The 12,343-nt window shown below is 54.8% G+C and overlaps 1 protein-coding gene across 1 annotated transcript in view; it reads left to right on the top strand.

Annotated features, from left to right (window-relative positions):
* LOC102458139 (scavenger receptor cysteine-rich domain-containing protein SCART1-like) overlaps positions 1 to 9,424 on the top strand; it is a 39,007-nt gene extending 29,583 nt beyond the window's left edge. The window contains exons 10-15 of the mRNA XM_075934406.1: positions 423 to 560; positions 5,922 to 6,014; positions 6,495 to 6,578; positions 7,292 to 7,363; positions 7,831 to 7,997; positions 8,431 to 9,424. Coding sequence (XP_075790521.1) covers positions 423 to 560; positions 5,922 to 6,014; positions 6,495 to 6,578; positions 7,292 to 7,363; positions 7,831 to 7,997; positions 8,431 to 9,126 — 1,250 coding nt within the window. The 3' untranslated portion in view covers positions 9,127 to 9,424. The remainder of the gene's footprint in view (positions 1 to 422; positions 561 to 5,921; positions 6,015 to 6,494; positions 6,579 to 7,291; positions 7,364 to 7,830; positions 7,998 to 8,430) is intronic.
* The last annotated feature ends 2,919 nt before the right edge of the window (positions 9,425 to 12,343 follow it).

Below are 12,343 nucleotides of genomic sequence, written 5' to 3'. Positions count from 1 at the left end.
GCACATTCCCCTCCCCCGCCGCCAGACTCCAACTCTGCTCCCTTTCCCTATGCAGGTGTGACAGAGACAGCAGGTCCACTGGCTGGAGCAGGTAACACCCCACCTCTTCCCGCAGGAGTCGCAGCGCCCGGGGGCCAGGGCTGCAGGGGGGAGCTGCAGTTGCAGCCTGAGGCCCACGGCTCCTGCTCAGGCCTGAAAAATTGAAGAGTGGTAGGGGTCCAGTCGTAAGGCACAGTGCTGGCCTGTCAGTGCCTTTCTATTGGCTTCCCCTCTCCCTAGGGCTGGGGTGGTGAACTGATGTGTCTGGGACCCAGCAGTGGCAGCTGCAGGGAAGAAAGCAGTGAGCTGTGACCAACCCAGACATGGAGGCAGCTCGCTCTCACTGACCCGTCTCTCTCTGTGGCCTGCTCCTTTCCATCCAGCTCCCTCGCGCCGCCCTGCGACCGACAGTGGGAGATTCACGGTGCCCGTGGTCGTCTGCATTATCCTGGGGGCCCTGCTCTGCCTGGTCTTAATCATCCTGGGTGCGCAGGTGCGAAGTGCCAGGGCCCAGCGCAGAGGTGGGTCCTGATGGTATCTATGTCTGAAACACCCCTGCAGCAGCAGAGGAGGCGATCGCGGTGGAGGGTGGGGAGTTGGCAGGGCCATGAGGGGCCATAGGGCTGGAATAGCAGGGGGAGATGCAGCTGAGGGAAAGGGGCACGGACTGTAATGAAATGCTAAACTGTGTTCTATTGTTCAGTATAAATTGTGTAGCCATTTATTTTAGTGCCCCTCAGTCATAGCTGTCAGGCCAGTAAGGGGGCTCATTGTGAACACACCTGGTGTGTAGCTGTCTGGGAAGGAAGCTCAGAAGCCAATTTATATCTGGTACAGAAACCTCCCCTCCTAAAACAGCCCTGCAGCCTACCCTGTAGAAGTTGTACATGGCATGGGCTGCGTCTAGACTGGCCAGTTTTTCTGGAAAATCAGCCGCTTTTGCGGAAAAACTTGCCAGGTGTCTACACTGGCCGCTTGAATTTCCACAAAAGCACTGAGGATCTCATGTAAGATTGTCAGTGTTCTTGCAGAAATACTATGCTGCTCTCGTTCAGGCAAAAGTCCTTTTGAGCAGCTCAGATTTGTTTTCCGCAAAAAAGCCATTTTCGCGATCGGGGCTTTTTCGCGGAAAAGCGCATCTAGATTGGCACGGACGCTTTTCTGCAAAAAGTGCTTTTGCGGAAAAGCGTCCGTGCCAATCTAGATGCTCTGTTCCGAAAATGCTTTTAACGGAAAACTTTTCTGTTAAAAGCATTTCCGGAAAATCATGCCAGTCTAGACGTAGCCATGATGTTTGAAGTTCAGCAGTGCTAGAGGAGAAGAAAACCAGAAGGAAAACAGCAGCAGCAGTTGCCGACAGAAGAAATAGTAACAAAGACACGAACAGGAAAGGAAAGCAACAAAAGTTGCAGAATCTCATCAACATCCCTCCCATCTATGCCCTAGAGAACTTCAGCTTTGACAAACCTTCCCAACTGACAGATGAGAAAGCAGCAGTTTGCAAGATCTCAGATTGCTACACAACTCCCAAAGGACACTAAAGCTATGCAGGAATGCTCTTTAATCAGTCCTGTGCAGAAGTAGGTAGAGCATATCTTTAAATCCTTTGATTTTCCTGAAGATAATCACAATGACAACTTGGGAAAACACCCAACCCCTCTACAAGTTGTTAGCATAATTGCTAAGGCAAGAGAGACAACTCCCAAGCTAAGAGGGACAAATTCTAGCCATAAGTAAAAGCGTTACAGCATAAATGAAAAAGATGTGGACAAAATCACATCCCAAGGGACATGGAATATCCAGCCAAAGACTCGCAGTATAATAAATGCAGGAAACATGGACATTTTCCTATTGTTTGCCACATTAAAGTCCCCAGCAGACCACAGGCTCCCGGACTGAAGCCGCAGCCGCGGCTGGGTCCCTCGCCTCTGAGGCTTTGCCAGAGCAAAGCCTCAGAGGCTCTGCTCCCTGTGTCCCTGGTCTGCTGGGGAGGGGGGGGGGGCAGCTAGTGTGCTCCCCCCCCCCCAGCAGACCAGGCTTTTGTTTTGGACTCTGGGGCAGAGCAGCTGGGGCGCTGCCGATTGGTCCTGCAGCGCCCGCTCTGGGCACTACTGGACCAACCCGGCAGCACCCCAGCTGCTCTGCCCCAGGTCCTGATTCAGCCGCTGCTGGTCAGTTTCAGCAGCGGCTGAATCAGGACGCCTGGGGCAGAGCAGATGGGGTGCTGCTAGGTTGGTCCAGTAGCACCGAGGAGCGGCGCTACTGGAGCAACCCAGCAGCACCCCAGCTGCTCTGCCCCAGGCGTCCCCAAGTCAGCTTCTGCTGAAACTGACCAGTGCTGACTACAGGAAGCCCCAGGCAGAGTTGCTCTGACCCAGGCTTCCTGGAATCAGCTGCTGATCAGTTTCAGCAGCAGCTGACTTGGGGATGCCTGGGGTTCTTAAGTTGATTCTGTATGTAAGTCAGAACTGGCGGTCAGTTTCAGCAGTGTCTGAATCTGGACGCCAGTTCCGACTTACATACAGATTCAACTTAAGAACAAACCTACAGTCCCTATCTTGTACGTAACCCGGGGACTGCCTGTAGTTAATTCGAACTAAGCTAATTTGAACTAACGTGTCTAGAACTAAAAACTAGTTCGAATTAGCGTTTTGCTAATTCGAACTACAAGTCCACATTGAGTGGACTCTGAACAGGGCTTAAGGATGGCCGGAAGCAGTGCCGGCAGGGCATAAGAGGAGGACTTAGAGCATGGAGATGCTGTCTCAGGCTAGCCGAGGGCTGCGCTTAAAGGGTCCCGACCCGCACCCCGGACAGACAGTTCTAAGGGGTGCCCCGCTTGCAAAGCAGTCCTGGCTTGGATTGCCCGGAGTATCCACACTGGGCACATCACACCACTCGGCCATCAGCCTGGCTGCACTTGCCGCAGGCTGCCATCTGGGGAGAGGGGACAATGGGGGGGCTGCAGGAGAGCTTCCACCCCCAGAAGCCCACAGAGCCAGCCCAGTCCTCCCCATCGGGGGCTCGTACCCCATTCCTCCCTCACCCCCTTCCACTTATCCTTCCCTAGCCCTCCTTCTTATTGATGTACAAAATAAAGATAACGTTTCTTCCAACATTGACTCTGTCTTTATTGAACAAAACTGGGGGAGACTGGGAAAAGGAGGTGGGAGAGGGGAAGAGAAAGGCTGGGAGAGGGGAGGGCAACTAACATGATCAGGGGTTGGGAACAGGTCCCAGATGAAGAGAGGCTACAGAGATTGGGACTGTTCAGCTTAGAAAAGAGGAGACGGAGGGGGGACAGGATAGAGGTCTCTAAAAGCAGGGGTTGGGTGGAGAGGGTGCATTCAGAAAAGTTCTTCATGAGTTCCCATAAAGAAGGACTAGAGGACACCAAAGGAAAGGAGTGGGTAGCAGGCTTGAAACTAGTAAGAGAAAGTTGTTCTTCTTCCCAAAGCAAATAGGTAACCTGCGGAACTCCTTGCTGCAGGAGGCTGTGAAGGCTACAACTAGAACAGAGTTTAAAGGGAAGTGAGATCAAGTCATGGAGGTTGGGTCCATGGAGTGGTATTAGCCAGGGGGTAGGAGTGGTGTCCCTGCCCACGGTTTGTGGAAGGCTGGAAAGGGATGGCAGGAGACAAATGGCTTGGTCACTGTCTTCGGTCCATCCCCTCCAGGGTCCCTAGGGTTGGCCGCTGTCGGCAGACAGGCTACTGAGCTAGATGGACCTTTGGTCTGAGCCAGGACGGCCATTGTAAGCTCAGGGCTCAGGGTCGGGGGTCTCAGTGGACCCCCTTGATTTTCATGCACACCTGCTCCTGGGTGGCCAGGCTGGAAGATCTCCTACCCTAGACGGCCACTTTCCTGTGCCTAGTGCGGAGATCGTGGATGAGGTCCACGATGTCCGCACTAGCCCAGGAATGTGCCCGCCTCTTGTGGTCCAGGGCAAGCTCCCGGGAGCCGCCAGCCTGGTCCCGGGAAGAGGGGGTGGGCTGGGGGACATCGGGTGGGTGGCTCTGTGCCGTGCCAGGTGCAGGGTCTGCTGGCTGGGTGCTGGCAGGCTTGCACCTGGCACGGGCACCGTAGCCAGCCCGTGCCCCTTTAAGGGGTCCGGGGCCGGGAGGGGGGCATAGAGTTTCCCTGGTGTTGGCCAGAGTGGCCACCACGGAAACCTGGGGAGGGCTAGCCTCCCACTAGTTCGAATTAAGGGGCTACACACCCCTTAATTCGAACTAGCTAGTTCGAACTAGGCTTAATCCTCGTAAAATGAGGTTTACCTAGTTCGAACTAAGCGCTCCGCTAGTTCGATTAAAATTCGAACTAGCGGAGCGCTAGTGTAGCGCCTAGGAAAGTTAGTTCGAACTAACGTCCGTTAGTTCAAACTAACTTTTCAGTGTAGACATACCCCAGAAAAGCAACATGACTGGGAAACACTTAACAGGCCGGTGCACCCTGAGCTACAAAGGCAGCACCATAGGAGAGTGGGCCCAGCCTCTTCCCCAGGGAGGGGCGCTGATCTGGGCTGGGCAGAAGATTGTGGGGCATGTGAGAGGAGGAGCAGGTCCAATGGGCCAAGGGAGGCTCAGGACCCCTGGTGCTGCTGTAGCTGCCAGACCCCGGGTTGCAGGACTTTGGGCAGAAAGCTTTTTATGTATCCTGCCGGTGCAGGTTGTGGAAGGGCTGTGGAGAGACATGACTGGTAAATCCTGCCTGCTCGGCCCCCCAGGGATCTGTGCAGGGCAGAGTGAAGCTCCTTCCAGGGGACAGTCTCTGAGAGACGTGGGCTTTCTGCGAGCCGCATGCTGCATGGGAGCAGAGCGGGGGCTGCAGCTAGTGCAGGGCTCTGGGCAGGGCTCAGGGGAATGATACAAAAGGACTGAGGAGATTACAGCTCTTGTCAGACAGTAACAGGCTGAGATTCCATTGAGGAAAGTGCAAGAAAGTCGATGGGAGGGGAAGAGCCTGAACAGAGAGATTCGGGGGCAAGGGAGGGGGGTAACGAGGAAGGAGAAAGGCTTGAAAGGAGTTTGGATGAGAGAGGCCAGAGAGCTCAGACAGTCCTACTGATGCTGGGCACTCGGGGTGTGCTTGCCCTGCAGTCAGAGGTGAGATTGCACCTGCAGACACACCTGAGCTAGCACTCACCGAGCAAGGTGGCAGCCGGCTGGTGTAACAGTGGCAGTGTCGCTGTGTAGCACTGGGCGGAGATGAGGGCTGGCCCCTGGAGTGGGCGACCAGGGTCCTAGGTGTGTCTGTGCGGGCAAGGCTAGAGTGTGCTGCGGTGTTTGCTGGGGCAGCTACGCCCTTCCCAGACCCAAGCTAGCTGAGGTGTGTTTACTGATGCTGCAATCACACCTCCGGACAGCAGTGAGTACAGGCCCCCTGCAGACAGCACTTCCCATTGCCAAGGCACTGCACACGTGAGCCGGCTGTTCCCCACACAGACCCTGGCAGTACAGGCACAAGTGCCACTTTGCCTGTCGGTGAAGGCCCCAGGCTGGAGAGCAGTGAATTTGGGTGGCACTGGGAGGGAGGGGGGCACATTCATCAAGGGACCAGTCAGGCTGAATATCAAGAGCAGGTTAATGCCAGTGAAACAGCCAATGGAACAAACACCGAAGGGACAGAGACCCCGTCACCTGGGCATTGAAATCTGGCCTGGACGGAGCAGGAGGAATGTGCCACGGGGACTACTCCTGCATTGGCACTGAGGGGGGGAGGGGTGGGGAGGGAGACTGGACTGGACTGGACAGAGCAGGAGGAATATGGCAGAGGGATGAGTCTTGCATTGGCACTGAAGAGGGGTGGGGGTTGAATGGTCTCATAGGATTTCCCAGCTCTGGGTTCTCTGACCCTGTGCAAACCTGGCCCTTTGTTTCCAGGCTCCAGAAGATCCTCGGACCCTTTCTCTGAGGCAGTGTACGAGGAGATTGACTATGACCTGATGAGGAAGGTGCAGCTGTTCGGTCGCTCAGGTCTGTGCAAATCATTTCTAGCAGGGACAAACCACCAGGCACTTTTCAGGTTGAAGCCCTGACCTAGAGCTAAATCTCCTCAGACTTCTGCTCTGTGAGTCTGGGATGGCTGCTGGCCCTGGCTCTGTGGGGAGACCGGCAGTCACTGGACTCAAACGCAGGCAATTCCTCCACAGCAGAGCCTGCTCGCCTGCTCTCGGGACAGCCCATCCCTTGTGTCCAGCATGGAGCCGGGGGGGGGTCACTAGTTATGGGCCAGGAACATGTCCTCCTGAAGCCACAATTCCCGTGACAAACAGGTGTCACTCTTGGAAAGTCTGTGCCAGCCCCTTGCTGCTCAGAGTCGCTGTGAATTCAGCATCTTTTCTGGAAGAAGCAACACAGCGAGACCATAAATCCTGCTCCAGGACCTGGCTCTGTCGGCCACTGGCCAGCGCAGCTGCTCTCACTGTGGTAACATCCTGCTTCCCGTCCCTCCAGGCTCCTATTCAGATGAGTCCGTGAGGAAGCTGCCGTATTACACCGGGGACAGCGAGGGGGAAAACGATGCTGGATCAGAGCAAGGTACCAGGGGAAAGGGATACACCAGAGAGGCCCCACCTCTGTGAGGGGAATCAAATTTAAACCTATTTCTGTCCCAGCTTCAGATAGAAACGTGCGATCAATCCTGTCCCCTTCTCTGTGTGGCTCATGGTGCTCTCCCCAGGGGAGGAGCTGCAGGGAACTGGGCAGGGAAATATTTACCTGGCATGAAAGACTCTGAGGTTCATAGCTGGTCTCTGCCACTAACCCGGCCCTGATCTGTGCCCCGTGATCTTAGCTGCCTCACGAGCTTCGCTCCCTCTCGCCTCCGTGGCATGAGCATGGAGCCCAAGTCACAATCAAACCTCTCTGAGCAAATCAGGTGGGTTCACAACTGTCAGTCCTGGTGCAGCAGCCGGGATCTTCCATTGAGCCCGTGGTTAGCTCAGTACCAGCACAGACCCTGCTCCCAGCGAGGGGCATGCCAAGGTGAATATTGGGTGCAGTGGTGCAGGGCTGTGTCCTAGTTATTTTGGAGGAAATGAAGCTGGCAGAATCCCTATCTCACAGGTTGTCCATGATGCTCCCTTTTCTCCGGGATTCCCCTGGGATTTCTCCTACAGAGCCCATGAGAGACAGGCCAAACTCCAAGGCAACTGATGCTTAACAGAGCCCTAAAGCCGGCTAGGGAAAGGGGCATGTTCAGGAGATGCTCAGTGTGGGGTTTGCTGTTACAGAGGGAGCTTTTCTTGTAGGGTCCCAGCTGGATTATGATAACGTGGAGGAACCAGCATCGAGCAACATTCCCCAGATTCTGGGCAGTCAAGGTGAGCAGTGAATCTACCTCCTGAAGCCAACGTCCCCCTTGGCTATTGCTGCTCCCCCCGCCCTTCATTTTCTAGTCTGCCCTTTCGTCCTGAGCTCAGGGCCAGGAGGAATTAAACAGCCAGGATATAGCCAGGCAGGGGCATTTCACAATTACAATCATCCCCTCATTGTTTGCTTAAGGACCCATGTTCTTGCCATTTTTCTTTTTGCTGTTTGCTTACATTCCAACAGCCTCATTTGTGGTTTTTTTGGGTTTTTTTGGTGGTGGTGGTGGGGGGGGGGGGTTTAGCTCTGTAGTTTTTGGTTTTCTGTTCTCTGCAGTCTGGCAGGCTAATGTCAAACAGCTAAACTGCGCTGTAGGCATCAATACACACAACTCCCTCATTCTCCACACCTGCATGTAGCTCATTTTGCTATTCAGTGTGCAGTCTCATCTCATGCTCATTCATTCCCCTCTTTATTCCAGAGATCCCTGCTCTCCCTGGAGGTGCCCCAGGGGATGGCTATGATGATGCCAGAGAAGCTTCTAATGCTGAAGATAATCCTGGTTCTAGACCAAATGGCCAGGAAGTCATGGGGGCCCATGGGGACAGTGACAGGGCCAGGTGTTCACAGACAGATGAGCAGGGATGTGTAATGTTGCTGAATCTTAGTTTCTGGAATTTAACTTAAAGATTCAGAAACCAGAGACCTACGAAGAAATCACACTTCTTTAAAAGAACCCTCCTCGTTTTGTAGGGTGCATCTACACTGCACCGCTATTCCAGAATAATGGCCGTTATTTGGGAAAAACAATAGTGCGTCTGCACAGCAATTGCGTTATATTGAAATAATGGGGGGAGGGGAAGTTTCTGATATTGGTAAATCTCATTCCAGGAGGAATGACCCCTCTTCCAAAAAAGCTCTTTTAGAAGATGGGGGAGAGGATGGATGCTCCACTGCTGCGATGTCAAAATAGCCCCTCCCTGGGGCCATTCCAAGTTATTTCTCCCCAGTGCCTCCTGGGGCTCTACATTGACATAGCACGTCCACATTGGGGGAACCTGAATGATAATGGGAAGGGCAGGGCCCTGCTGTGGGCTGGTTACGGGCTTGGCCTCGGGTTCGAGATCAGTCCCCTCAGGATGGAAATGTCCCTGGGCCCACAGGCTCAGAGCTGGGCCCAGGGCCGAGATCCCACTTGGCCCCTCAGAGGAAATGGGATCAGGTGAAATGTGCCTGGCTTTGGTCTGGGTGGGACTCATGTGTGAAGGGCTCTGGGTGGGCAGGTGAGATCTGCAACATGCAGGCACCTCCCCTGGGCTGGGCCCATCCTGCTCCAGCCCCCAGGTCTCTGCTGATGTTGGTCCCTTGGGGACTCTATGAGCTGCCAGGGGATCCAGCAGCCCCCAGTGGGAACTGTCCCCCGCTCACTGCCAGCCCCCCACTTCTCTGCCCCAGGCAGGTCTCAGCAGAGACTCTGCCCCACGTGCTTCCTGTGTGGGTCAGAGAGAGACAGCGCATCACACTTGTCAGGGGCCCACTCAGCGGAAGGGGGGTCACTCCCAGCCTGCGCTGTGTTGCCCACCCGTTCTGTGAGTGCGCGGTGGGGGGGGAGGGACACACTGGCTGTAACGGGCCCCCCTTGCTACTTTCAGCCTGGAGTCTGCGCTCGCCCAGACGCGAAGGGGCCTCTGGGGTGAAGAGCGACGCCCCGGCCCCGGCTCCTCGTGACACCGGCTATGACGATGTTGAAGACGGTGTCTCTGGAACAGCCACATAGGAACAGCTGAGCCCAGAGCAAAGCTCCTGTGAGCATGTAACTGCTGTAGGATTAGACTCTGCCTCCCCCGCACGTTCATGGGCCAACGGGCGTCAGACAGACCCTGCCTGGAACTGCTTCAATCCGCTTTTTTATCACAATTTTGTATAATCCAAGGAGCAGAGCGACTGAGCAGGGTCTGTGATTTCCTCTGTAACTTCCCATCGCTCAGCGTCGCGGGGCCTTTGCTGCCTTTTTGTTCCTAACACGGCTCCACTGGGAACTTTTGCCCTTTCTCATTAAAGCCTTTTGGAAGGTCTGTTGCTTCCCTTGGTCTGGGTAATTGGTTTGAGCAGGTTGTGGGGAAGCTGCTCTCGTGTCCCCTGCTCGACGTGAGCTGCCTTGGCCGGGACAAATGCTGGGGAGGGCGTGGGAGCTGCTCTGCTTTCATTGGATGCTGATCCCCTCCTGGCTGGGTTGCTCACTCCGATCTGCCATCAGCTTCCGGCGCCCTGCACTCTGGTTTGGGGGCTTGGCCTGAACGTCATGGCTGAGTGCAGGGTGCTGCCCAGAAATGACTCTGCTCCTTCCCTCAGCAGAGACCCTTGCGGGGTGGGGCCGACCAGGCAGGGGATGTGACAGTTCTCAGGTCTGTTACTTTTGTCAAAAATGTGAATTGAAATGAAACAAAAGGGGGAAAATTCCAACAAACGTTCATCTTCTCCCAGCTCTGGTCTGGGGCAACTGCTCATCCTCCCTTCACGAGACCGTGTGTGCACCTGTCTGCTAGGCCCTGCTCTGTTAGGCCAGGGGGGAAGAGTGTGATGAAGCAGATGTGTTGGTCTGCGCCACTCTCAGGATTTACTTTCACCACCTGAACAAGGGCACCTCCCCCCCCCACACACACACACACCTGCCTAGGGCTCTGGGAGGGAGTTTGTGTAGGGAAAAGGTCTGGGTGCAGGGCTCAGGCCCTGGGAGGCAGTTTGGGCATAGGAGGGGTGAGGTGTTGTTCTTTGGGAGGGAATGTGGGTGTGGGAGGAGGTCTGGGGTGCAGGCCCTGGGACAGAGACTAGGCTGTGGGAAGGGGTGAGGGTGGAGGAGGGGGTGAGCAGTTCAGGTTCTGGGAAGGTGTTTAGGGGTGGGGTGGGGCACTTACCGGGACAACTCCTCTGGCAGCAGCCCCTAGGCGGAGGTGGGGGATCTCCATGCGCTGCTGCCCACAGAAACATCCCCACAGCTTCCCATTGGCCACAGGGCACTTGGGGCGGGACAGAACAAGGACACACACAGCCTGCCAGGGGCCACAGGGACGTGCCGGCAGTCACACGTAACGAGCGGTCAGGAAGCCACTCTGGCCCTGCTGCACTGTGAATGGTGGCAGACGAGGTCACTTTAAATTGCCCAGGGGATGCACAGGGGTGTCAGGCAGGCCTGAGGGAGAGACCCAGCCCCAAGCATTGCTGGAGCAGGGCTCCTGGGCTGGACCATTCCTGGTGCCATAGAACTCACTGTCCTTGTTCAGGCAGGGATAATAAAGCCCCCGATGTTCCCCTCAGCTGCCGGACATGCAGAAACCACAGCACCTGGCAACTCATCAGCACGAGACGGACTCGCTCCAGCACTGCCAGAGCCAGGCAGAAAGTGGCTTCTGCCCCTTCCCTCATCTCCCCCATCCAGAGTCACTTCCTGTCAGGGGTGTTTGAGCTACAAGGCCTAAGAACACTGTTGAAATCAGCCTGTGGGCATCGAGGGGGTACGGCCACTGCCCCTGCAGCCACTCTCACTGGGTCCCTGGAGAGCCCTTCCCACGAGCCATGTGCCCAGGAACAGGCTGAGTGGGAACCGGCTGCGCGTTGCAGAGGGAGCTGCAGGCTTGCTCAGCAAAGCTGCTGAGCCCATTTCCTAGCCTCTCCCAAGCAGCCCAGGAGTTCCTGCCCGGAGCAGCTTGTCATCAAGTGCCCTTGGTGGCCAGCAGGGGGCTGGTTCCTCAAGGCTGCTCCATGAACTGCACCAATGGAGCTGGCGCCCTTTCAGGCAATTGACATTCAGCCTCCTCTCTGCCGGCCAGAGGCAGCTGGTGTGGGACTTGCTCTAGACGTGGGGTGGTACCAAGGGTCTCTCTAAGCTGATTAATCAGCCCTGCTCAGCAGGGGCTGAGGGCTCCCACAAGGAGCTGCCTAGCTGGGGGAGGGAGCAGAAGCTCCCTGCTGAGGGCAGAACAGTGAGTGTCTCCCCTGGCTGGGCAGGATTCTTTAAGCAGTTGCAGGGCCGTGCTACAGGCACTTAGAGGGGACCTTGGGTATTACCTCTGTGGGTGTCAAAACTGTTCCCCACTCTGGGACGATGAATACAGAAGTGGGAGCCTGCAAAAGCAACCCAAAACCTGATCTCTACTGGCTTGGTATAAATACTCCCCACAAAATCCCAGTACCCGGACTTTGTAGAACAAAAACTACTGCCATCACCCAAGTAATGGTGAGAAAACCAGGGAGGAGATCACTTGGGAAATCTTCCTAAATAACCATAGGGGTATCTCATGCTCTTTTCCCCAAAAAGCTTGAAAAAGAAAGAGAAAATACAAGCTGCAGTCTGTGGTAGCTGTCCTCTACTCAGAGGCATGCAGATTCCACAGACAGATTTTCCAGGACACAAAAATGAACCAATACCAAGTTAATTTTTTAAAAAAAGAACTTATTATCAAAATAATACTACCATTGCAAGCATAATGACTAGGTAGAAAAAGTCACCACTTTGTATACTCTTGGCGGACCCCTATGGGCTCAGGGCTTAGTTACAAGTGAAAGGAAAAACCCTCTTTTAACAGCACAGACATCATTTCCACATTCCCAAACCAGAAAAAACAATGAAACCTGACGGATGATCTAAGTTTTCCCTACTTACACAGTTTGAGGAGACTTTTCTTGGAGGGAGAGAGAGGCCTTCCCATCTCCTGTTACTTGGAAGAAGCTGCTCTGACCCAGACAAAGGAGGGAAAAGTTAAAAATTCCTTTGTTCCAGTTTGGAATCCCTTCCTGACTTACCATTGGCCGATCACATACCTGTTTAGATACAGGGGATATAGTTAACCCTTTAGCCCCCAGGATACTGGCAATCCCTCATGGCTATGACAATGAGTCTCATGCTTAACCAGAGCAATAGGACCCTTATCACCTGGTCCCTGAGAAAACACCTCCCAAGGGTCCCTTTACAACTCAAATAAAAACCACCTTTCGAT

Source organism: Pelodiscus sinensis, chromosome 1 (assembly GCF_049634645.1).
Source record: "Pelodiscus sinensis isolate JC-2024 chromosome 1, ASM4963464v1, whole genome shotgun sequence".
NCBI lineage: Eukaryota > Metazoa > Chordata > Testudines > Trionychidae > Pelodiscus > Pelodiscus sinensis.
The sequence above is the reverse complement of the archived record's forward strand: the minus strand, read 5'-3'. Positions and strand labels throughout refer to the sequence as shown.